This window comes from Mesoplodon densirostris, chromosome 10 (assembly GCF_025265405.1).
Source record: "Mesoplodon densirostris isolate mMesDen1 chromosome 10, mMesDen1 primary haplotype, whole genome shotgun sequence".
In the NCBI taxonomy this organism is placed as follows: Eukaryota; Metazoa; Chordata; class Mammalia; order Artiodactyla; family Ziphiidae; genus Mesoplodon; species Mesoplodon densirostris.
The window spans coordinates 36620586-36647762 of record NC_082670.1 but is presented as its reverse complement, the minus strand read 5'-3'; the positions used below and the strand labels follow the sequence as shown (position 1 = coordinate 36647762).

The 27177-nt window shown below is 39.2% G+C and overlaps 1 protein-coding gene across 1 annotated transcript in view; it reads left to right on the top strand.

The window, feature by feature from the left end:
• ZFAND3 (zinc finger AN1-type containing 3) overlaps positions 1 to 27177 on the top strand; it is a 331407-nt gene that overhangs the window by 264446 nt on the left and 39784 nt on the right. Inside the window, exon 4 of the mRNA XM_060109200.1 lies at positions 9332 to 9397. Within this exon, the coding sequence (XP_059965183.1) occupies positions 9332 to 9397 (66 nt within the window). The remainder of the gene's footprint in view (positions 1 to 9331; positions 9398 to 27177) is intronic.

Genomic DNA, 27177 nt, shown 5'->3' with positions numbered 1-27177 from the left:
CCCAAAAGACACCATGGCAACTCATATTACCATTTTTATTCATGCTCTTGGAAGCCTACCTCAGAACCATTTCATCCACACTTGCTCCCTCCAAGGAATTCCTGACTTCCTCCCTGTAACATCTAATCACATATTGTGTTGGTCACCTCTTTGACATGAGAATATCATCTCTCTGTACCAATTTAGAGGTTATACCCCAAATTAGCAGAGACTTAATTTTATTCTGCTTTGCTCTGCCCCATAGCACCCAGCAAGGCAATACTCAGTAAGTGATTTAAATATTTAGAAAAGTTTACTAGTTTTTCATACTTTCGAGAACCTTCATGTGCTCATGTGTTTTGATACACTAAAGAGAGGCTTCTCATTGCCTGAACCTGATTTTGAGCAGCTACTTAATATTTTTATTGTTTTCTGTGCCATTCAGTAACCTCAAGGTGAAGTAACTCAAAAAGGCAGTTGCCCTACCTAATTTTGAAATTTGGTTGTCTTGTTGTTGCGACAATTCATCTCTTTTAACAGAGCTTTTAGCATAATGAGAGACTGTCTTTTCTGTTGTTGTTTTAACTGCAAATAGCCACCTGCCTGTTGTGAAACAGCAGTTTCTGCTTATGGGTATTTCTTTTATCACCTGAATTTCCCTCTTCAAGATTCCCCTTTGCAAGAGAGACTAGCAAACTTTAAACACCCATTTTTCAAGGATCCCTTAAGAAGTCTGCAAATCTGAAAGGTTAGTTTCCCATAAAGGTTTCCTCAGGCACTTAATGAGTTTATACAGTTATTGCTATTCATACTAGGTTTTGAAGCAGCATCATCACTGCCCCCTCTTTGCAAATGCAGATTTTTTTTATGTTCTTATTAAATGAAATGCTCTACACTGGACTGTGAAAGTAAAGGTCACAGTGAACAACCACATATCACATAGCTTTAGCCCTTTGCAGTTGTCATATTGTTTTTATTTTGTCTAGATACAGGTAATAGGTGACACTGTGCTGATTTTAAATTAAATCTAAGTTTTGTTATGACAGAAGTGTTTGGCTGAAAAAAATCATATAATAGGGTCATCTATCTATTTGCGAGTTAGAAGTAGTTATTTTAAACTTACGTGAATATATTTCAATGGTGTTTGTGAACTTCTCTCTGAAAATTCAGAGCTGCCCATGCCAAAAAATGACTACATGTAACTTTATGTTTTGTGTTCATATGTTCTATTGCTTCATAAACCATTTCACTTTTTGATCTGTCAAAAGGAGGATTCTTTAGATTTAATAAACAATAGGATGCCATGTTGGCAAGGAATTTTTTAAATTCACAAATATCAATATAAACACTTCTTTACATAATTCAAATTGTGACATTTTCAACTATTATTTGCAAAGAAAGGTCCTGTTAGTAAGACCTGCTAGTGTTCACTTCTGTAAAGCAAGGAGGTTTGGCTAAGTTTCCTTTCAGTCATTGACACTTTGAACACATTGCCAGCTGTAGTACAGCTACTTACAGGAGAGGCTCAGCACAGGGTCAGGGAAGAAGGGCACCTATGTTCAGAATTCTTTTTAAATGTCCACGGGGCAGTACCTATGGCCTAAATAGACGTATTTTTTAATTTTCTCTGAAGCCTCTTATAGAGAACATGCACAGGTCACTTCCTTTTCTGAGGAAGGCAGTGCATTCTTTCATTTGCAGACGCAGGACAAGATTTATGAAAACACTCTTGGTAGCTAAAATATGTCAAAAAAATAAAAGCTCTTGTAATACTGAGTGGTTTCTTCATTAATGTTATGAGATTCATGCTTGTGTTGATGGTAAAATGCAAATATAGAAACCTGAGTTGGGCCTTAGTTAAGCCTGTAAATAGTCAGAACTGAAGTCTAAATTGGAGAAGTGACAGCTCCCGATTTCATATTCATATTAAGTATGCTTTGTCACAGAAACAAGTGTCTAAAAATAGAACTGACTTCATTTGCCAGGTGATATTTTGACCTCTCAAAAAAGATTTCTTTCTAGTTTTGAACCGCAAGATAGTGGTGTCTTAGAAATTCAGTGTTAATTGCTGTTGGACTTTATCACATTTCGGAGTATTAGTGGTGAGTGTTTGTCGGTATCTTAATATATGGGATGCTCTTTTTTTGTTACAAGGGTTCTAGGTGAGAGATCACATCTGGAAAACAAACAGATTTAACTGCTCAGAATCCTTTGAGTTACATGAAACATGGTTTTACTCTTCCTACATAAGTAGCAGAAATAGAATGTTCTGGGTTGAAATTATAATTCTAGAGTTTATTCCACTATTCTTGCCTTCATTTATTTAAATATTAATGTTTTGTTGAGAATGGGCAAACCTTTTACTACTTTTTGTACTAGTGCGTTGATGGGTCTCTGCAGGACTAGAACAAGTCAGTTGGCATGTGAGCAGAGTGTGGAGAAGATGGAAATTATATTAACCTGTTTTGTTCTGTACCAGTCTTTCTCAAAGTGTGGTCCAAGGACTTATAGAGGTCCTCAGGACCCATGCACAGTGTCCATGAGGTCCTTCCTTTCCCAACTATATATCCGTGTGAGGGTGGTTTTTCTTCATATGCTTCATATAAGCAATCCATTGTAACAGATTGAATGCAGATGTGAAAATCCAGGTTTCTTCTTTAAGCCAGGCTGCTCTCATATTTTTAAAATTTGTAGTTATTTTTCATAAAAATGTTTTTATGCTGACAATTATTTTGTGAATTTTAAATGAAAATTAAAAATTTGTTTTCAGTTTTTATTTCAGATAAACTAAATATCAATCGACATATAACCCACATAAAGAAAAGCTCTTTTGTGTTCTTAATAATTTTTAAGTGTAAAAAGGTCCTAAGATGCAAATGTTTGAGAACTGCTGTGCTAGATTAACATGTAAATATGGTGAAAATCAACTGTTTATTAATAGTTCCATTTCCCTTCTGAATAGATATGTATGTTCAATAATTGATTTTGGCTTGGATCATTTTCATTCAATAGTGAAAAACATATTTTGAACACCTCATATGCTAGGGTACCAAGGTGCGTAAGACTTTGCCACTACCCCTAAAGATCATGCCATTAAGGCCATTGCTGGGTCAAGAGAGAGCATTTCGTCCAAAACACATACCCTGGCCCCAACAGGGATGTCCACACTACCGTAAAAGAGTCTGTCAGTACTGGGCAAATGGAAAGCATTCCTGATTTCATTTTTTTTTTTTTTTTTTTGCGGTACGCTGGCCTCGCACTGCTGTGGCCTCTCCCGTCGCGGAGCACAGGCTCTGGACGCGCAGGCTCAGCGGCCATGGCCCACAGGCCCACCCGCTCCGCGGCATGTGGGATCTTCCCGGACCGGGGCACGAACCCGCGTCCCCTGCATCGGCAGGCGGACTCTCAACCACTGCGCCACCAGGGAAGCCCCCCTGATTTCATTTTGCTTGTAGTGTTTTTCCCTGAGGAAGGCGGTGTGGGAGAATTTTAAACTTTATTTCTGTTGTGCAGATAGACTAATAAGCATACTCACACATGCACAAACACACACACACTAATATTTGCAGAGCTGACCAGCTACAATTATTTAGGGGGAGTCGGGGTGGAATGGTAATGAAATTTTGTTGAGAGGCCCTTTTTATGAACAAAACAGAGAGCTTACGAGTAGCAGTTTCTTACCCACTTTGGAAATCCCCTTCTCATGAATCCCTAATTTAGAGCTAAATGGTGTGAAAAATCATGCAGTGAGTTAGGATTAGAATTTCTGAGAGATTAACACTTATATTCTGTAACAAGCTTCGTAAATGGTTTAATTTGGAAGTTTCATTTGGAGAAATGGGAGGGCTGTTATCGGGGGCTGAAGATTTTCTGTAAACTTAGATTCCCACTCATTATATCTTTATGTATCCTTATTTATAATCGATGGTGCTTTTCAAACTCAATTATGTAGACAGATTAGGTGTGTCCTTTCTGATTAAAACAGTTCATGAATTGCAGGTTTACGTAAAGTTGGAGGATAGGGTTTTCTTTTGTGAAGAGATGGCTTATTTTCTTGTGTGTTCTGGTTTGTCCTTAATATTTATTACCATTTACTATTTTAAGTATCTGTGTATTTTGAAGGAATGTTTTAAAGGAATGTTTAAAGAAGGAATGTTTTACTGCTGAAGGAAAATACATTCTTTGAATATTTTTAAAAGATAGTTTTGCATTTTTAATATGACCACATCAGGAGACAGTGTTGAGTTTATTTCACTATCTCCATTGCGTAGATTTTTTTTTTTTTTTAAGGATGGCTCATCAAAAAACACTCCCATAAGGTATTATGAATCTCTAGAGTGGAGGGAGAATTGTAGCTCATGAATCTGTTGTCTGAAATCACCTTTTGAATAGCAAGCCTGGAAAAGTGAGATGTTGCAAAGGTAAACAATGTACAGATTATGATAGAGTGGAATTGACAAGCTGGTTAAAAAAGGATGATGCATTTCTAATTAGCCCACAGTGCCTTAGTTAGAAATTAATTAGATACTGTTATGTAAATGTCATGCTAATTAAGCAAGAATATTGAAGTGTTATAAATCTACAAAAAGAATGGCTATTTTTGTGTATTAATGTTTTGCAGTTATCATGAAAGAGCTGATAGTAGAATATTTGATTATTGAGCTTCTGGCAATTTTTAGCTGACTGACTTCTTGACAGTCCATTTTTCCTAATTGATGTGGTTTAGCACATGGTATAACTGCAGCCAATGAGGGCTAGTGGAATCAGGATCCAAAAATAACTACTCATCACAGCTCTTTTAACAAAACCTTTCTGGGTAGATTGTTGATCTCTATTTTCAAGGTTAGGGAGAAATCCTGTTTTTCTATATTTACTCAGCCTTAGATTTTGAATGCCTAAGATGATAACCAGCATAAATGCAGCCGCCCTGCATACCTGTGTTCTTATCTTTCTCCTGAGTCATAGTCTTCAACCAGTCAGTCGGATTGACTACTATGGTAGCTCAGTGTTTTTTGACATGCTCAGTAACTAACTCTAAAGGAGGTTGAAAAAGGTTCCTGCCACTTTGGCTTGAAATGTGAATGTTGATAGTCGACGGGATACCTTTATTCAGTCCTTCTGGTTTTGTAGGTTACAGTGACTTTTAGTATGCAGATTTGACCCCTGTCTTCAACTTTACAGGGCTGAAATCAGTACTGGTTCCCTAAGAAAATCCACTACCCTGTTGCAAAGGCTGTAAAGATTTCTAGTTGCTGGGAATACAGCTGAAGAATTTCATTCCATGGCTCTCACGTGGAATTGCAAATGTGATCCATAGTGCTGCATTATGTATGACACCTTTAATACAAGAACAGAAACATCCCTAAAAGACAAGATAGAGTATTCAGACTTACAGAATACAAACCAGAAGCTACCACACACATTATTTACTTGCAGATTCCAGACTCTGAATTGTTGAAACTTAGGAAAAAGTTCTGAATGTAATATCAAATGAAAAATGATAGTATTAAGTATCTTCAGATAATGAAGAAACTTGAAAAAATTTGACATGTTTAATTTTGCTTTAGCAAAAGAAAGCAAAAAACACTCATGGTGATGGGCTAAAAGTTTAGATGAGTTAATCTTGATATTGTCTGGTTCAGAATTCCCAGAGAGTCTGTCATATTAAACAAGGTACCTTAACTATGGTTTTATTTTTAATACTTAACAACCCCAAACTTACTGTTCCAGACTCACTTGCTACTAATATAAGATAGAGAGAGGGTAATGGTGTGACTCATTCTGTGCTTAGAAATGCATTTATTTTCCCAACCTTCCAATCTTGATCCCAACACACACACATACACACACACAACATCACTACATTAACCTGTAGGACCCAGGCAAGAAAAGACTTCTTCATCTTACTCTTCAGGTATTAGCCCTGTCTACCCTTCTGTTTGGAAAGAAGAGGAAGAAAGGCCAAAAATAGGAGCAGAATTTACAATGATTTATGAGACCATACTCCAGCCCCCCTCTCAGACATTAGCCAACTCCATTCCTTGATAGAACAGATGCCCTAAGTTTGACCCTTACCATCAACTCTCAAAATTACTTTGTTTGCTATACCCACATGGGACTCATGTTATATTTTTATTGTTGTGGACTCAAACCTGAAAAGGTTCCCCTTGAGTGGCCCTTAATCTCCTGCAATCATTTTAAGAGAGTTGATTTGCAGTTAATTGTGTAAGGGTAGATACCTTAATCTCCTGTGGTTACTCCTTTTATTTGAGAGTATAGGAATTTTATATGACAACACAATTAGTGTATAGAATATATATACAGTGCTCATGTGCATCTGTTCGGGAGTTTAAAGAGTTTCATAGGTTATAGTCTACCAGACCAAATTTAATTCCAAGCTCTCTTTATAAGATTGTCCAATTTGTCTCGTCAAAGCTGGGATATATTATCACTGCCAGTTACTCTTGCTGTCCGTTTGTTTTGGCTCAATTATGGTTCTATTTGTACTTTACTATAATGTAGTGAATACTTTGGATTGGGTTGTTAGTTTAACAAGCTCTCTGGAGAACACTTTCATGATGATGCATGTTGAGATATGCTAGGTAGCCTTGAAGTTATTTGCGTATTTGCCAAAACCTACAGAAATTCATTCATTAGGAATTTTCAAAAAGATAAACTTTCAACCTACAAATGAGGTAAAAGATTGCGTTTGTAAACATGGGAGTGTTAATTCATGAGTCCCAGCCAGATTTCTTTAGGGGTTTTGATTTAACCAGTTTCTCTCTGCTCTTATAATTTTACTGAATGAATTATTTTATGTCCTTTAAAAAATATTCTGATAGTTAAGCTGTTATTGATGCTTGTGTTTTGTGTGGCTCACGATATTGTGTGAACTCAGTGATCTTCACCATATATTGAGCTGGGAGTTAGTGTTACCAGAGATTGGAACTAACTGGGCTCTTAATATGTACATCGTGCTCAGCTGGTTTAAAAATGTACACTAATCTCTTCCTATGCCCACCCCAGCCTATTGCATCCAAATTTCCAGAGTCAAGATTTGGGAATCTTTTTAAAAATGTACCCTTGAACTTTCTGGATTCCAGAAATGTTCCAGTATTTTTATCTGGTGGTTGTTACACAATTATATATATGTTAAAATCCTTCAAGGTATATACTTAAGATTTGTGCACTTCATTCTAGTATTTCATTCTCTTTATGTTAAACCTCAGTAAAAAAGGGTTTTTAAAAAATATACATTACTCTACTGATTCAATCAAGTGGCTTGCGGTGGTCACTTACTGAACACTATTAAGTGCCCTTTGTCCATACAGTCATGACCCAAGAGTAGATGACAAAGTGAGTCTTGACCCTTGGGTGCATAAAATCTCATGGGAGAGAAAGTGAAGATACATAACATAAGGCTTTATAGTTTTATGAAGTCTTTTTGTACAGATGATCTCATTAACACTGTGGCTTATGGGCAATTTTAACTATCCCCATTTCTTTTGTTAAAGAAACTAAGGATCACTTACCCAGGATTACTCAGTAAATAAAGAATAGTTGCAGGACTTAACTACTTATGTTCCCAGAAATAAGAATGATTCATTTAACAACAAAAAAAACAAAAGACAAAAAAATCACGCATGGAAGCAGAAGCTATAACATTTTATGCAGCTACAGAGCCAGTGCCCCGAGGGTTTCGAGGATGTGGGGTCTGTATTAGGTTTTCTTGCAGCTCATTGTCTCTCCATGTTACTTATTTTTATGTCACCAGTGCCTATTTGGGCCTCCTCTGGAATTTTAGTATGTTAAGCTTTCTCTGGTGAATGTGACATTTGTAGAAAAATTTTCAATTGAAATGCCCTGTTCTTTTGGTCTTTCTAATTTTTAATTTATTCTTGCATCATTTTCAAATCCTTGAGAAGTATTTCCACGTGATGCTGGCCAGTGATGAATAATCCTTCCTCCTGATTACATTTAGCATTTATTACTTGTTCCATATTCTTTGGCAGTTGATCATTTTGCATCCAGCTCTTTTTTGCTATCATGTATTGTTCTTTGTTTAAGTAAACAGATTTTATCTTTCTAACAACATTATAAGCCCCGGAGCATGAGACTAACCTGTGGTGGCACATAGTAGGTATTTGCTAAGTGCTCTTTGACATTAACAACACACTTACTTGGTTTTCCTCCCTTTTCCTATTTCTCCTCTGTGTCTTTTTACACCCACTAAGGTTTGCTGCTGTTACGGCCATGGTATAGGAAAGAGTAGACTAATGATGAACTTCTTAGGTGGTATCTCCAGGTTCCAAAACCCACGGATCTTGGTGGCATAAACTCTAGGAACAGGTCTCTGAGCTCTTTCATCTTTCCTTCCTTTCTGATGAGTAACTTCAGTGATATGAGGTCTCATCATAGGTGACATAAAACTATGCTAAGAAATCATGTTCCCTTTGCTATAGTGACCTGGGGAGCTTTTTCAAAATATATGTGTAACATTTGCCTGTGTGTCCCATTTCTTGATGATCATCACTACTGCCCCTCCCAGGGCATGTCAAAAACCACAGGTCTCCATGTTTACACAGTAACTTCCTATTTCAGTAGGTAAGGCATAGTTGATTAGATGTGTTGGAGTATATATCAATATCAGCTTAAGAATTTGTTGGTGGTCCTGATTCTGTAGAATGAAATTACTGCTTTTCAAGCCTTCGCCCACTGACTGACTATATCTCTTGCATATTCTTGAATTACACCTATCCGTCAGATCCCTGGGCCCACAAAGATTGCATGAAGGCTCTCTTGGTATCATATTTTTATAATTAAACTAGATTTTCTTCCTTAGTCAGCAGTGCTGTCTTTAAATATTACAGTGATCCTTATTTCTTCTGACAAGCTGTTTGTTCTTCAGGGAGTCCCCCCCCCCACTTAAATAAGGCCAGTTTTGCAGTAAATTCAAAGGTAGGGTGACCACTGAGATAAGCCTGAGAAGGAGTACACCTGCTTATTTCTCTGTGGAAAAACTCATTTCCCCAAACTTATGGGTAATTTACTCTTACCCAGATCAGAATTCTAGTTAAAATTTTTTTCTTTAATGTCTTAACATTATGTGAGACTCGATTATTTTTTATGAAAAGCATGTTATAATGTAGAAAGAATATGGACCTGTAGACTAAATAACTGAATTAAGAATTAACTTACCACTACCATCACCACCTTCATCTTTCCTAATACCTCTCCTTATGCATATTTACAGGTTGATCCCTTCCTTTTTAGATTTCTCTTTATCCAATGTAGGAGCTCTGGGTATGTGGAGGATATGTCCTAACTGATGTACCTGCTTTTCTGTTTCCAGGTGGGCCATGCACAGATACAGCTCATGTCTCGTTAATCACACCAACCAAAAGATCCTGTGGTACAGGTATGTACATCATTCTTATCTGGATTCATTCTTACCTGAATTATTCACAGGCATTAGCTACTGGTTTTAATGCAGTGGCCTTGCCAGAGTACGCTCTAATTTCTTCCATGATTTGTGAAGTGATGTATTATGTGCTTAGTATTGGGAGTGGGGTGTGAGCAGAGGTCGGAGTGATGCTCTTGGAGGTCTGATTCACTGAGTTAATGCTGGCAGCTAGAACCAAGAAGGTGGACATCAAAATCTACCTACTTCCCAATGTCTGAAGAATGTTATTAAGACCTAAGCCATACAGAAAATGCAAATCATTGCCCAGTTTCTAGCATGTGGTTAATTTGTATAAGTCATGGACCTACTAAAAAAAAAACATTATTTAAATGATGGCTGGAGAGTAAAAGAAGTTGTAGTACAGATAATCAGTTTAACTGACTAGTATAGTGTCCTAATAGTTTTAGAAAATTATTTCCTTTCATTTGTGCTAAAGCCATGGGGTGTGCTGAAATCATTCTTTTCAGATACATGGAGTCCCCAAAAAACCTTTGTGCATCTGTGACATTTGTATTAAGCATGAAGCCATGAATCTTGTAGCTCTCTAAAGAGCACTCATAATGCCCATTGCTCCCTTACTCTGTAACTTAATTTATTTTCGACAGTATTTGCCTTTTTAAGTAATGCTGCCTGCTATTTAGAGTATCTTAAGGATTATATTTGAAAGAGTCAAAATAATTATTTTGTTTTTCTAAAGGTCGCAAAGTATTTTTCATAACTTAAAAAGTCCTTTTAACTCCCCAGCAGAAAGAGCACAAACTACTTCGGTGTACAGACTTAACACTGAAACCTCAACCCCTTTAAATGCTCATAGTTTTGATGTTAACCTCAAACAGGCCTGTCCTTGCACAGTTTCAGAGTAACATCCAGGCATTGAACTCTGAGGAACTTTAATTTTACTCTTTTGTTCCAAATGACCGGTTTTGAGGCAGGGCTGTGTGAGATAGTCCTGACATGCTCCCATCCCTCCTGTGCTCAGTACCCAAGCTCCCCTGGGTAGTTCCTGATTGAGACAGAAGAGAACTGTGCCCTGGGGTGAGACAGACCGTCCTGCTTAGCCAGAGGGAAGTCCGAGAGCCATCTTCTTACCCACTCCAGCCAGAAGCCTAAAAAAACACTCTAGCCCTTTGATTACAGGTCCAGCGCTTCACACACACACAGGTTACTTTGGTCTTTCTTTTTTCCTTCCAGTTTTGGCCCTCAGGACAGGGTTTATGGTTAGCACTACCGACATGTTCAGGTATCATCAAGGCGTGAGCCTCGAGCGCGTTGAGTCATCCTGAGAGATGTAGGAAAGAGACTTGTGTGCTCAGCTTATACACTGAAACTAGTAGGAACCCCTCCTGAATATCATGTACTTGTGTCCTTCATCTTCTAGGCAGATCTGTTTCATCCTTTCTGTTCCCATACTATCTTGTGTATCTAAAAATACTAATACCATTTATTGCATGCTTACTACATTACCAGGCACCATTCAGTATACTTTACATACATGCATATTTAACCTTCAGAACAATTCTGCAAGACAGTTATTCCTCTTTTACAGTTCACCAAGACAGGCACTCAGAAATTTATATATATTTCCTGGGGTAATATTACTAGTAAGTAATAGAGTCAAGACTTGAACACAGATCCTTCTGATCCTAAAGCCTGCTTTTCACTACATCATAATACTGCTTATCATATTTTATTGTAATTATTTATGCTCCTAACCAGATAGTACAAAGCATATCATTGAATGAAATGTGGAGAAAGAGAAACACAGATTTGTAGTTATAGCAGGTAGTGACATAGTTTTTGAAACAGAATTCTAGAAGCAGATCTTGTTTCAGATCCTAGCCTAGCCCCTTACAAAATGTGATTTTAAGTAAATATCTCAAAATTTGTTCTTCATCTGTAAAATGAGGTGATAAATCTCATAGCTTGATGTAAGAAAAGAAATGATACACATAAAGCTTGCATAATAGATCTTCAGTAATGGTAGCTGCTATTATATTGTCTTACCATTAAAGATTATGTGTATACAGTGGCCAATCATTAGATAGTGTTAGTAACACATCAATCGGTATTTTAGGCAGAAAGGAGTTAAGAGTTAGAAGTACCAGAATGCATTGCCATGCCTAGTTTCATTAATTGGCTTTATGTTGATCACATTCTTTGTTGCATGTCAGTATTATAGTAGGAACTGAAGGTAATGTTTTAAAGTCTCCTTACGTGAAATGATAAGTGGGACATTGAGCTCTCAGTCACACATTTCCAGGCCTTCTTTTAGGTGAATACATCCCTCTTAACTAGAAAAAGATTGAGATTTTCTGGCTTGGAAGGAAATTAATGCAATGTGCAGGTCATCTCCTAGAAAGCCTGAAGGAAAGTTGAGATTTCTCACTGTGGACATTAAAGGTCATCAGGTTCAGCTTGCTGTACTTCTTCTCAAGTAGCCGGTCAGTGGCCCCCTCAGGCTCCTCCAGTTAGCCTGAAATAATGGCCCTGACTCTAGAGGACAGAGCTTCCTGATTTTCAGAGGTAAATTAAATGATTTGATTTGAGAACCACAAGCTGACTGTCTTTGTCTCCATCTTTCTCTCTGTCCTAAAATCAGCAGGTTGCCCATGGTGGGGATTCTGAACATTTTTCTTATGAATCAACACTTTTTAGTGTTACATTGCTGGAGTGTTCCTGTATTCTTGGTGTCTAGATTCTTCAAGAATAGGACTCATGCTCTGGTGCTTCTACCTCAAGGGACACAGTGACAATAGCGCTCCTAGAGATCTTCCAGAGCACAGGGCTTCAGGCACAGCTGATAGTAAATAATTACTTTAACACACCATTGTAAAGCAATTATACTCCAATAAAGATGTTAAAAAAATTACAGTGGTGTCATTTTTTAGGAGCCATAGAGTAAAGCCCTCTGAATTAGATCTTACTGACTCCCTCCCAGCCAAGCTATCCGTATAAGTTTGGACCTAAAGCAGCCTCCAGCTTAATAACGATGTGTGCTAGAAAAAGGATACTTAGGCTAGAATAAAGTTCTTTAAGTCACTGGTCTCTCAAGAAGGACATACAAGGTACAGTCTGTGAGGTATGGAGAGAAAATCATAAAACCTCTTTATCTCAGCCCTTTAAAATTTCTGTTTCACAGATTAATTTCATAATTATGTATTAGCCCATATGTATAGTTTAAAATCAGCAAATACACATACAGATATATACATATTAAAGGTACATGGGGGCTTCCCTGGTGGCGCAGTGGTTGAGAGTCCACCTGCCGATGCAGGGGACACGGGTTCGTGCCCCGGTCCGGGAAGATCCCACATGCCACGGAGCGGCTGGGCCCGTGAGCCATGGCCGCTGAGCCTGCGCGTCCGGAGCCTGTGCTCCGCAACGGGAGAGGCCACAACAGTGAGAGGCCCATGTACTGGGGAAAAAAAAAAAAGGTACATGGCCAAGTGTCTTAGATGGGAGTGTGCACTTAAAAAATGTTAGTGACCTCTTCAGTACACAGGTCATTTTCTTTTTAGTACTTTGCAAATTAGATCTAAAGGTTAGCATTAGATCCATTATTAGTAAGTCAAGGAACGAATGTAGCCTGAGTGGTTGATAAGTGTCTCTATTTGTATCTCAGGTGACTACTGTTTGATCAGAGGGTATTGTGATTTAGAGAGGTGGACAGCAGTGCAGAGTGGTGGGTCTGTAGCCATCAAAAGTGAGAGAGGGGAGGGGACCCTTTAAGAAATTGTTCTGTTGTAGCTGTGAGTCTTAAGAAGCAGATTGCAAAAGGCAGCAGTAGTGGCAAATTAAAGATCAGTTCGTGTTTGTGAGCTTGGTGGGAAAGACTTTTCTTTAGATGCTGGCTTTTAGTCACATAGCATTAACAGTTAAACTCGGTGATCTTTAGATGGAAAAAAATAATGGCACCTTGATCATTTTGGTATTTAAGAGAGAAAAATTAAGTGCAGGTGTGTGGCTTTGTAGCGCTCTGGGATATCTACAGTCAGCAAAGACTGCCAAGTCCCAGGTTGCTTTTGGTTAGAATGTGAGAGTTAAAGTATATCACACCTTCAGATTACTAGAGAACGCTTACATTTCTTCAAAGAGCTCAGAATGTTTTGCACATGTTCCCTTGTTAATTCTCACAACAGTCCTGCCAAGAACACGTATATTGTGAAGGAAAGAGCTCGCTTTCTTGGCAACAAACTACCAGAAGATTCCCTCTTGTCCTTCATCTTTTCTAACTATCAAGTTATACCTTAAACAAAACTTGTAATCTGAGCTGCAGTCATCTCCTTTAGTCAACTTTTTTGGGAATGTATTTGGATACTTAGGTGAATACCTTCATGAGGTCATATTTTTATGTTTAAAGTGTCTTGTGGGGAAGAGTTTTGTTGCCTTTTCTTAGGATTTCTTATTTAAATACACGTTATGTAATCTTTTTTTGGTAAGACTTAATTTGTAGAGTTACAGCAAAAGAAATGTTATTTTGTATTTTATTTGTTGGAGCTTGCCATTGATGAACCTTAAAATTTAAGCTATAATAGGCAGATGGAACCATGCCTTCCTTGTCTTAAATTTCCTTGGAGAATTTAGTCTCCTTCCAGTAGAATCCTTAACAGTGACCAACCCAAGAACCCTACTCCTTCCAAGTGGGGCATTAACCAATTCTTAGCTCTAGGCCCTAGGTTGAGTTTATCAAGGTTGACTTTTTAGCGCATGAAAAAAAGGAATTTGCTCCTTCCCTAGTTCACCACTCTTATATGGCTTTTTTGTTTGTTTTTTCATTTTATAGTCCTTTCATTTCTGAAGTTAAAATAAGAAAAAAGTTACAGACAAGTTTACAGACTAGGTGGTCCTGTCAACAGACTTTTACTCCACTATATCTTATATTCACTTTTACTCTTCTTCCAGCAAGCATGTTGAGTAAATAATATTCTCTCTGATAGACTTGAAAAATGATGGTTTTAAAATGCTGTGTGGGGCTTCCCTGGTGGCGCAGTGGTTGAGAGTCCGCCTGCCGATGCAGGGGACACGGGTTTGTGCCCCGGTCCGGGAGGATCCCACATGCCGCGGAGCGGCTGGGCCCGTGAGCCATGGCCGCTGAGCCTGCGCGTCCGGAGCCTGTGCTCCGCAACGGGAGAGGCCACAACGGTGAGAGGCCCACGTACCACACACACACAAAAAAAAATGCTGTGTGTATGTTAAAAATGTGATTATGATTAGTAGAATAGCAAGTAAAATAACCATTTGTGGGGCCATAAGGGAGCTGTAGTATTGCCTAAGATGAAAGCAGATGGGACTAGAAACTGTCCCATTAAACATCAAGGCAGGTTTTCCCAGAAAGTATCATCTTTCCACTCTATAAGAAGCATGCTACATCTTTCCACTCTATAAGAAGCATGCTAATTCATTTTAACTGTGTATCTCTTGCCTGATCTCCCCTCCCCTCCCCTCTCCTCTTTCTTCTTTTCTTTGCTAAAGCACATGTTTATCCTTTTGGGTCACCTATTTCAGTGTGATGAACCGTGACATGAACTAGATAGCCTGGTATTGTTCATTGTTTCCTTTTTTTCCCCAAAAACCTTTTCTTGACTCACTTCTCTCAGGCAGCCTGCTCATGATATTATTGTCTGTTCATACAAAGACAAGAGTAGAAACTCCTTTTCACCTGGCAGTTCAGAGAAGATTGATGTGCTAAACACTTTCCACATCAGTGTTCAGAGGCCAGTTAAAGGGAAATGTCTCATTGTCGATATGTTACCAAGAGGTTTATATAAGATCTTTTAAATTGATCCAGAAGCTAAAGGGTGGTAGTGTTAAATCAGAGGTGGCCCTATAAATCTTAGAAATACCTACAGTTGTGTGTTTTATCTCCTGGTAGGTTCAATATTCATGGAAACAGTGCATTTAATCCCAGAGAGTTGAGTGGGTGACTATAGACTGTATTGGTCAATATCATACACTGTAGGTAACTCTCCTCAGAAGGACTCTGTGAAGCTTTAAAGGAAGGAAGGTGGCTTTGGGTGTGAGTTCACCTATGTAATTCAGTTCTTTTTTCATTCTTTTTTTTCTGGTCCTTCAGATATAGCTTTTCCCTCAGGTCTGCAATATCAGCATTTGAGATAGAAAATTAGAAATTTGACCTACTTATGTAATATGCAAGTTCCCATCAGGAGAATATTAGGGAAGATACAAACCTTTCATTTTTTTATTAGCATTTTTAAAAACATCTTTATTGGAGTATAATTGCTTTACAATGGTGTGTTAGTTTCTGCTGTACAACAAAGTGAATCAGCTATATGTATACATATATCTCCATATCCCCTCCCTCTTGCATCTCCTCCCACCCTCCCTATCCCACCCCTCTAGGTGGTCATTTTTATTAGTATTTAATGTAACCATTGAAGAAAGATCAACATACTAAAACTGTCACGGCAAGGGGAAAAGTATTAAAAAAAATGTTTTACCTTGTGCACTCATCATCTTGTGTCCTGGGGTGGGGGACGAATACCAAGTATTAGGCAAGACTGCAAAAATTTCTCTAATCTAGAAGGTGTCATCTTGCTATGTTTAACATAGGAAAAAAGCCACAGGTTATCACGGTATGCCGCAGTGATTGTTTACTGACAGTGGTTTTTGTCCATTGAGTGGATAACTGGGAAGGGAGATAATCTACTAAATGCTTTTTCTTGTGGGTTTTTTTTTGTTTTGTTTTTTTGGTAAAAAGTTTAATTGCTTAATTTGTTGCATATATTAAAGAATAGAATGAGGTAGCCAGGTTCATTATAATAAGATGATTTGATACTCGATGATTTGATACTCAATATGTAAATAATATCAGGTAAGTTTAAAAGCACCTCACACGATGTATAGATTTCAGAAAAGCTTAAGGAAAGCTTACTGTTTTTCATTTGTACCCCTAAATGAGAGTTAGGCCCCATTGCCACCAATTGCTGTGTTTGTGTTACAGGCCAGCTAGACTTGTATGTGTAAGTTTGCTGAACTTGAAGTCAGAGGCTTGTTTCAGAGGCCTTGGCTGAGTTTTAACTTGTGAGAAGCAGTGGCTCCCCCTCTGAGAAAAGGCTGATACAATTGAATATCAAGCCAGGGTGCCAGCCTTGTCAAGAGGAATTTTTGCACTTGAAGGATAAAAATGCACTCCAGTATAAAGAGGAAAAGGAAGTGTGATGAGCTTTGTTGCTGTTTTGTGTGTGTGTGTGTGTGTGTGTGTGTGTGTGTGTGTGTGTGTCCCCGTCTGTCCTAGGCTTTGGTGTTGAGCTGCTTGTGGTCCCTGTGCTTTGTGCAAATTCAGGTTGCTTGGATCCTTGAATGCAGTTACAACTGTTTTTTTGCCTTTATGGTCATTTATTTTATCACAGCTTGCACTCTTACCAAGGAGAAAAGCCCTGAACTTCCATTAATTAGTTGTTCTATTGCTCCACTGGGGCAAAATGCCTGAGCCAACACTATTTAAAAAGGATATCAAGGGAATTTAATACCCCTCTCCTCCTTTGAAACTTTTGGACTTTTGGGGGGGTGGATTTGGGGGGTGCCTTCCAGGTTCTGCTCCATAGCACTTGTGTGCCTGCTGGAGGGCAGCGTGTTAGAAACGTGGCTTTCCTGAAGCAGTCTTAACCAGGAGCGGGATAGAACAACCACAGAGCTGCATTATAAATCATCCGAGCCTCACAATGATACTGCCCATTAAGGAGACTTTTTTTTTTTCTGCCCTCCTCAGTTCCTGGCTGTACTAATAGAACAGCACATCAAGCAAGGCTGTAAATAAAAGTTATTACCTAATAGGTGTGTGCTGAAGTGGAACGGACGGAGCTGAGGCATGGAGCCCTTATTACTGCTCATCAGCAATTATAAACAGGATAAAGTGTCTGGGACTTGCGCTGATGCAGTGAGGGCTAATAGAGGCTGGGAATGACACTAGGCTGTGATAGGATGATGTATGCTGATGGGTTTTTACTGCCTCATCGTGCTGCTTGCTTCCAAGACAAGTTGTGTTATCCATTCTCCTGCTTGCTCATCTATCTGCAGAGGCATCCCATTGCCTCTCCTGCCAGCAGGTGGGCTGGCATTTATTCTTCATACCTGTGTCTGCTTCTAAGGCACCCCCGTTGAGAAGAGTTTCAGAAATATTTCATAATCATGGCCAATTAAAGCCGTGATCTTATTGTATTGCCTGCTGTTGTGGTTATAGATCACATCTTCAGAAGTGGTTGCTTACATGGAATATAGGACAAGTGGAAACACTGTAGTCAGCCAGTCTAGTACTTTATTAAAAGACTACTGTGACAGAGTCCTGTAGTAGATTCTGTAGGAACATGCAAAAGAAGTGATAAACATGTATCTTGCCCCTGGGAGCTTATACCATAAAGAGACAGAATAAGTACAGAAACATAAATACAACTAATTCCAGCTTTAGAGAGCAAGAAATGTAACTAATGTTTATTTTTAAAAGTGAGGACAGTAGGGCTTCCCTGGTGGCGCAGTGGTTGAGAGTCCGCCTGCCAATGCAGGGGACACGGGTTTGTACCCCGTCCGGGAAGATCCCACATGCCGCGGAGCGGCTGGGCCTGTGAGCCATGGCCGCTGAGCCTGCGCATCCGGAGCCTGTGCTCTGCAACGGGAGAGGCCACAACAGTGAGAGGCCCGCGTACCGCAAAAAAAAAAAAAAAAAAAAGTGGGGACAGGGAGGATAAATTATGCTAATTATTAGGAGAAAATATACAAATGTGGGTTTTTTTTTTCTTTTAAAGAATTATCTTCTTGGTGAAATGCTTAGAATTTAGTGCCTTAGTATGAGGGTTACGGTTAGAGTTAGGGTTAGACTAACCTAAAGTGATAGAGGGCTACTGGAGTGTGGAGGGAAAGTCCAGCAGTGGGGATTATGTTTTCCAGTGAACAGAAAGCTGCAAATAAACAACCTGGCAGTGCTTTTTGAGTAGCAGATAAGCACCTAATACTTGGGAAAATTGAGATACAGCTCTGTTGAACTTTGATCACTCAACATCACTAAATCACAGTGATTAGACCTTTGCAATAGGAGAAATCTTTGCAGAGCCACAGAGGAATGCTTTTAAAAGGGTTTACCAGTTTGATCCCCGGAGTTTATGAGCATTCTGGAGTTGCTGTTTGTCACTTGTGCCTTTAAGTGAATACACCTCTTTATGCAGTACCTTCAAAACTAATCTACCAGGAGACCTCCTGCTGTTAGAGAAATTGTAGTTTTTCTATGGAGTTCTTTGATGCCTTAAGTTATTTTAAAGGCGCCTGATAGATTATAATCTCAATATTACAAATCAGATAAACCAAGAATTAATGTGATAGGAGTCCTTCATTGTGTAAAATGTCTGGCCACTGGGTTATATGGATAGGTTTTTTTCCTTTTGCAAATTAATATTTGACTTACCAAAGAACCAGTTCATTCAGAGTGCTCTGTGGTAGTGGCCAGTGGAATGGAGGAATAAAGATGACTGAGAAAAATGTTTTAAAATAATAATAACAGGATTTGATGACTGATTAGAGTTGGCTGAAGAAAGCATGCAAAGTTTATAAACTTGGGGAACTGAGGGAAGAAAGATGTGACTGATGGCAGGGAGGGAATGGGAAGAAAAACTCGTTGAATGTATTTTCAGTTTTTGATGAGCTAGATTGTAGATTGTTGTAGATTGTCCTGTAGAAAGTTAAAAATATAGACCTAGTTTGGGAATCATCGATCTTGAAGCAGTGATGAAAGGTGTGCAAGTGGGTAAGGGAATGAATACAGAAGAACAAGGGGCTAAGGGTTGTACTTAAGGGGCTGGGAAAGAGAAGAGGAGCCAGTCAGTTAAGGAAGCTAAAGAAGGGAGAAAACTTCGTACAGCATCATGAAAGATTTATGAGAAGAGGGGCCAGGAAATACGAGGACTAAGGAAAGCTGTTGCCTATGGGTAGCAGAAGATCATTGGAGAACCTGAAAGAAGTTATTGTCATAGTCATATGGTGGGAAACCAAAGCCTGATGGAAGGTCATTAAAGAGGCATTTGATAACAAGGAAATAAAGGCAGCAGACAAGTGATTCAGTTAAGGAGTTAGTTGGGCCATTAAAAACCAATAAATAGTGCTGGTTGGAGGGAGAATCAGGATCAGGCATTTCTTGATGCAGAGATGGTTAAGATAGGGAAATATTTTACCCTTGTTAAGATACAAAGGGAAAGTACAAAAAGAAGGGAAAGAAGTGGAGAATATTAGAGGAGGAATAGAACAGGTGCACAAGCAAGATTCTTTAGAGGCAGAAACCCAGAAGCATTAGTTCCCTCCTACTAGAGTATAAGCGAAGAGATACAGATATAGATAAATAGGTTTTCTCTTTTAATATATAGACAGCTGAGACAAGGTGCACTACGGAGTTCATCCTTGAAGGTCATTATTTTCTGAATAAATAGATCATACAGCTATCAGCAGCAGCAGAGAACTGAGAGAACTACTGTGGACTGAGGGGGGAAAACAGGATTTCTAAATAGTAGCTAATCCAAACTGTCATTAAATAGTTTAAATTTATATTGGGACAAAGTGAGACTTTCTCTGGCTACTATATTTAACCCAGAAGAAAAGCATGAAGAGAGAATAAGTGGTACTCATTTCTTTTTTTAATTATATGTTTTCATTTTTACAAAAGTAACACATGGTAGCACATCATAACCCAGAATAGTTTATAAGAGAAAGGTAGTGTAGAGATGGTCCCACCCCACAAAACTGAACAGCATCTCTCTCTTGACAGTTTCTGTTTTAGTAGTTGCACTCTTTACGTTTCCTTTTTACTAACTGGAAGAAAGAAAAAATGCTTATATTTGTGCTTTTTTGAGATGTCAACTGGTTTGAAACAGGAAGATTTAGCTCGCACAGTTCCTCATCCCAGCATTTGAAATGTATGTTATTTGTTTTCATCCTTTTCTTTCTTAATCCATCAATTTTCAGCACCATCTCTTAATGAGGATATTAGTACCTGTGATAAGAGGTACTACCTTATCATACCTCCTGTCAGCTACACTTATACTTTTTATATTGTCACAGTTGTTAACTATTTATTTTTGGCCTATAGCCACAAGCAAATCTTCCTTGTTGTTTTTTTAAATTGAAAGCCAATAAATGACATTTATATTATTATGGCTCTGTAAATGTTGTTCCCTGCCAGGAGGCCAAGTTATATGATAGGAATAGATTGCTTTTTTCTGTGGGTCTGATGTCACAGTGCCTGGGCCTGTAAGGAGAATGTTCTTACATCACAGCCAGATCAGGTTTTGTTGTTGTATTCCATCAGTTGCTCAAAAATCATGCCACATTTTAGTTTGCTTTATATTTGGATCGTAATTTTTTTCATACAGTTTTTTTTTCCTTGGAACTTATACTTGCCTTTCTTTTTTTCTAACCTGTATTTATACCTTTCACTCAAGACCTCCCTCCTGGAGCCCACCATCTTTCTGCCTCAATCTAGACTAGATGTTTTATAAGCCTATTTTGTCACCTCAGAATTTCCCTTTACTGTTCTCTCTTTTATTCCCTCATTTTTTGAAATACAACCCCATAGTAAGTTCCTCAGAGAAAGAGTGTTGGGATTCTTGCATATCTGAAAATGTCTCTTCTGTCCCCAGCTTGATGGAAAGTTTGATTAAGTATAGATTCTTGGATGAAAATCATTGCTCCCTTGTTTTCGAACATTTCATGTTATTGTTGAGAAGTCAGATGACACTGATACTAAGTAGTATAGCTGGGATTTTTCCACCTCGAGAACTGTTAGGATCATGTTTTTATTCTTGGTGTTCTAAAATTTGTAGTAAGTATCTGGTGGTCATCCTTTTTTTTCCCCATTCAAGATGCTGGATACTTGCTAGGCCCTAAGATCTGAAGACTGACATACTCCTTCATGGAGCTGCAGACTGTCTTTGATATTCCTCAACCCAATGTTCTCTTCTCTTTTGGGACTCATAATATAGATGTTGGACCTGCTAGATTGGTGATCTTGACCTCCTTTTTATAGTCTCCATCTCCTCTCTGTGCTCTGGGTGATTCTGTTGACTTTATCTCTCAGCTTTTCTTTTGATTGCATTGCAACAATCAAGTTTTCAATGCACTTGCTCTGGTTCTCTGAAGGTTTCTTTTTCATAGTATCCTATTCTTGCTTATGGATATAATAAGAATTACTATCATATAGTAATATCTTCTTTTTTTAAGCCCTCTCTCTCTCTCTCTCTCTCTCTCTCTCTCTCTCATTGAACCTGAGCCCCCTGCGGTGGAAGCGCGGAGTCTTAACCACTGGACTGCCAGGGAAGTCCCATGTAGTAATATCTTCTGACTGTATTAATTAGTGGTTAGACTTGTGCTCTTCTGTTTGCTGAGTTCTCTGTGATTGCTTTGAGGCCAGTTTTCCTATTTATCTTTGTCTTTTACTTCATGCTTCAGGTTCTCCTCACTTGCCTGGTGAAGCTTGGTTTTCTGTTGACTTTATTTATGTATGTGTGTGTGTGTATATATATATATATACTTATTTTTGGCTGCGTTGGGTCTTTGTTGCTGTGCGCGGGCTTTCTCTAGTTGTGGTGAGTGGGGGCTACTCTTCATTGTGGTGCGGTGGCTTCTCTTGTTGGGAGCACGGGCTCTAGGCACACGGGCTTCAGTAGTTGTGGCTCGCGGGCTCTAGAGTGCAAGCTCAGTAGTTGTGGTGCACGGGCTTAGTTGGTCCGCAGCATGTGGGATCCTCCTGGACCAGGGCTCGAACCCGTGTCCCCTGCATTGGCAGGCGGATTCTCAACCACTGTGCCACCAGGGAAGTCCCTCTGTTGACTTTTAAGAGAAAAGGCCTAGATGGGTGGGCAGGGGCCTCTTTCTTTCTTTTTTTTTTTTTTTTTTGCGGTAACACGGGCCTCTCACTGTTGTCGCCTCTCCCGTTGCGGAGCACAGGCTCCAGACGCGCGGGCTCAGCGGCCATGGCTCATGGGCCCAGCCGCTCCGCAGCATGTGGGATCTTCCCGGACTGGGGCACAAACCTGTGTCCCCTGCATCGGCAGGCAGACTTTCAACCACTGCGCCACCAGGGAAGCCCCCAATGCCTCTTTCTTGAATGGGAATTTTTACTGGGGCTCTGTGTGGAATGGAGTGGGGACGAGGTGTTAACTGGCAGGGTCGTTGTGAGGAAGTTAAGAACCTGATGGAGGAGGAAGACTGGACTACGAGGAACCATAGAAATGGCTTTGCCTAGGCAGGTCATTCAGTTTCTCTAGACAGGAGCTGTCCAGATTTCTGCCAGGTAAATATGGCCTGCTGCCAAAACCAGTGTGGTTGTTTTACAAAAAAAGAAAGAAACAAACAAACAAAAGTGTTTTCAGTGCAACCCCTGCTTTCTGCCCTGCTTCTCATTCTGCTTCTCTTAAGTCTTTTCCTTTGCACGCAGCAGCTACCACCTCTGCAGTCACCAAGTTTCAGCCTTAACCCACTCCCGTTGCTACCACCGTCTAGAGATTTGTTTAAAATCTCTTGCTGATTATGTTAAACACACACAATTATATTTATTGCAGCGGGTTCATTCTTGTTATTTTTGTGCTTTTATTTCAGTTGGGTCTGGGGGTTGGGATCAGAGGAAAATGTGTTTAATCCCCTTGAACTAAAAGTTATCTGGGACAAAGTCAGGATTGTGCTTCCTGATTTAATCATTGGTGGAAGACAGAAGGAAAGGGTAGCCTCAGTAGTATGTGGTTCTTTGGAAATCTAGGGGATAGGATTGTACCCAAGGTAAAGCCCCTAATCCTGAAGGGAAGGGAGATATACGTGTTCATGGTTGAGAATGGGGGCCTCTAGAGGCAGACCACCTGGGTTCACATTCCAGTGCCCCCTTTTACCAACCATGTAACTGGAAGAATAATTGTACCTCTCTGTGAGCCTTGATTTTCTCTTCTGTAAAGTAACAGACCCAGCTATTGAGTTGTTATTGAGGGAAATGAAATAATCTATTTAAAGTACGTAGTGCCTGATAAATGCTCAGTAGGTAATAGAGATGTGGACAGAATGTACCTGATGGTCTGAATGAAAGGAAGGTAAAGAGGAGTTTGAGGGAGTGTGGAGGAAAGTGAGAAAGATCTCACATCACTCACATGATCTGGTTGGACAAAGAGGTGGAATCAGAAGCTGGTAATGAGGGCCCGAGGCCAAGCAGATTGGAGAGTGCAGACCCGGAAAGGAAGTGAGGATAGTGGAGTCAGGGGCATTTAGCAGCCCTGTTTCAACAGATGAGGGCGGTAATGACAGAAAGCCCAGAAAACCCCTTCTTAAGAAAACTGGGCATCAGAACGGGTAAATCAAGCTTCTTTTTTGTTATGTTTTGTTTCTAGGCCTTGTTTTAAAAGTAAAATTTTACTGTATGTGTTGGTATAAAGTAATTCTTACAGAAATTTAACAAGTTTACTTTCCAAAAAAAACAAACAATAAATACTCTTATTTTCTGAGCTCTTCTCTAAGTTTTTATACTTATAATTGAGAAATCCTTCTTTTTGAGGCAAATCACAATTTAAGAGCCGCAGAGGGTTGATAGTTTTCTTGTAGTTAAAATCCTGATAAAAAGACTGGCTGTTGCATCCTAACAACATGAGAGAACTTTAGCCAATAAATTTACTTCTTTGTGATTAAAAATCAGACAGTTTAAACTTGGAAACATTCCTGTCATGGGGGACTTCATATTGTGATTAGTTATCTGAACAGCCAAGTGCCTCTGTGGGCTCAGTTAACCAGCCTCCTGCCACATATGTATAATTATTTTTAGTGCATACACACACTCTGCTATAAAAGCTTATTTGGCCCTATGCTCCCCGCCGTTCTGAATTCTCTGTTTCATTACCAGTATCCACCCACAGAGTTTCAGAAAGCCATTCCCAAATACCAGAACCACAACTCAGAATTTTAAATAAACCACATCTCTATTAGCTTAATGGACAGAGGAATTAGTTGCATGCTATGCATTTCCCACATCCATCCACCCTTTCAAAATTTATTAAAAATGTATACATATATAAGCAAGAAAACAGGGCATTTAACTCAGATTGTTAACTTTTCTGTTACTTTGGCAAGGGATAAAAAAAAGAATACAGGAGACAGTCTTTAAGATTTTTACCTTGAATGTGGGCCAGACTTTACTTGCAAAAAAAGTATTTTGGGCACCGCTTCTTTGTTTCTAGAGAAAGTTGAAGGACTCTTCTCCAAAGATGTTATTACATTACAGCTTGAATTATGTGTTCAAATATGCAGGGTCGCTTTTAAAAGAAAGTTGTGCTGGGGGCGGGGGTTGTGTAGTACTGATTTGAAGGGGAAGTGTTAGCTGCAGCAGTCTGTTTTTCAGCTTGGCATTAACTGATAGTTCCTGTAACTGACAAGGGTTCAGAACTATTTTTTCTTTGGCTTCCTGTTGATAAATCCATTTCGAAAAGATTAAAATCACATCTTAAGGTCTTGGTCATCATCCTTCCTGGAACAGCTGTTGCAGTGATTGATACAATTTAAAGTGGATCCTTATTGGAATTGGAGGAAGTATAGACTAAGAGAGTGACAGGTACAAGTCTGTGACTAATCATTAAAGTGTACTTACAGATAAGTGTTGACTTAACTACAAACCTGGAGAAGCATGAGCTTTGACCTTACTGTTGATTACCTGCTACAATTGTTTGGTCATGCACTTTCTCATCAGACCTAAGCAGTATCAACATTTCTGGGAAGGAATTCAGGAGGCACTCTAGCCAGTCATCTCTAAGTATGAAGAAAGCTGCCTTAAGAAAAGACAGTATGGCTACTCTGGGATATAGTGGTTGTTGCTTTTTTAACAGTTTCGGACTTAAAGAAATTTTATGAGAAGATAATTCTCAGGAACTCCCCCACCCAGATTCCCCAAATGTTAACATTTTACCACATTGGCTTTCTTTATTCTCCTCTCTATTCACCCCCTCTGTGCGTGTGTGTGTGTGTGTGTGTGTGTGTGTGTGTTATAGCCACATCCCTAACCATTTCAGTAATTACCTTTTTATACTAAAACTTCAGTGTGTAATTCTTAAAATCAAGGTATTGTCTCATAGCTACAGTACAGTTTTCAAAGTTGGGAAGTTAACATTGATAAAATATATAGTTGATTTTTTTTAGTATGGTTCATAGTGTGGACATCTTGATCAATCATAATTCTGTAAGTGAAGAGTGTTGAGCAAAGTTGATTGAATTGAGGTTGAAATGCTAGATGCTTGTTCCTCATGTGTCAAATATGGACTAAAGATAAATCTTCATAATAATTTTAGGTAGAGTTTCTCGCCTCTGATTTTCCAGCAGCTCATTTTACAAATGGGGTTATTTCTCTTTCCTTCATAAGCCATTTTCTTAAGGCAGCTTTCTTCAACCCCCTACATACTTGGTAGTATCTACATCAACACTGATACACCCCTGAGTAATGAAAGCCTAACGTACTCATTTGGGGGTGGTGGGAGGGGCCGGGACAAGGCTTTCACTGGGCACTCTTTATCATAATGTTAAGTTCTAACTTTAGGTTCATTTAGGCTCACATCGGAAAGAGTTAAAATGAGGCACAGATGTATTTATTTTTAAGCTTAAGGATTTACCCTGGGAGTAATGAGTCAAAAGACTAAATCTTGGGTGGAAGAAACTAAGTGATAGGTAGAGAGAGGAACTGAATTAAGTTGATGCTAAATTAGAAACAAAAATAGTTTAAAAACAAATCAGCTGGGCTTCCCTGGTGGCGCAGTGGTTGAGAGTCCGCCTGCCGATACAGGGGACACGGGTTCGTGCCCCGGTCCGGGAAGATCCCACATGCTGCGGAGCGGCTGGGCCCGTGAGCCATGGCCGCTGAGCCTGCGCGTCCGGAGCCTGTGCTCCGCAACGGGGAGAGGCCACAGCAGTGAGAGGCCCGCGTACCGCAAAAAAAAAAAAAAAAAAAAAAAAATCAGCTATTTAATTTTAGCATCTACTTAGTTATGCATTCAAGCTGATTTTTTTTAAAATAGCAAAATATAAATGTTCAAACATTTCCCCCCCCCCCTTACATTAAACCTGGAGCACAGCCCACAGGATGACAATCTCTCATTGCAAGATTACCGTCATTAGGAACTTGTCCTCTGTTATAGAGATATTCTTTTTCATTATTATTATTATTTTGATGTTGAATACCAGTGGAGTACTAAACGCGGCCGATTCTGTCCCTGACCCTAGAGGCTTGCATTATAAGTCAGGCAGACAAAACAATGATAGGCTTCATAGGGGTGAGATGATTTGTGTGGGAATATTTGACTTTTTGTCTGTATGTTTTTAACAAAAAGTCAGAAAAATTGAATTGATGTCTCATTCTTCTTTACCCATGTCCTCACCCTATCCCCATACTCAAGTGTTTTCCATAAAGGACACCTATTTTTCAGTCGTCCTGCCAAAAGACCCAGGGTCAAATCAGATTAACCCTTGGGCAAGTCATTGGCTTTGGAGACCAAGATATGAGGGTACAACATTATTTGAAGACTTCTGGCCTGTTCCTTCCTCCTGGCTTCTTTAAATATGTCACCAGTAGGAAGAAGTGACTGTAGTCACATGTACTGCCCAGCTGCTCAAAACAGTTGTATAGTCTCGTAAGGCATAATTTGAAAAATCTAGGTTTCATGTAACTACAAAGTAGACTTATTACATATTTTTTAGTCAGTGTAACGTCTAAATGAATGAGTGTTCTA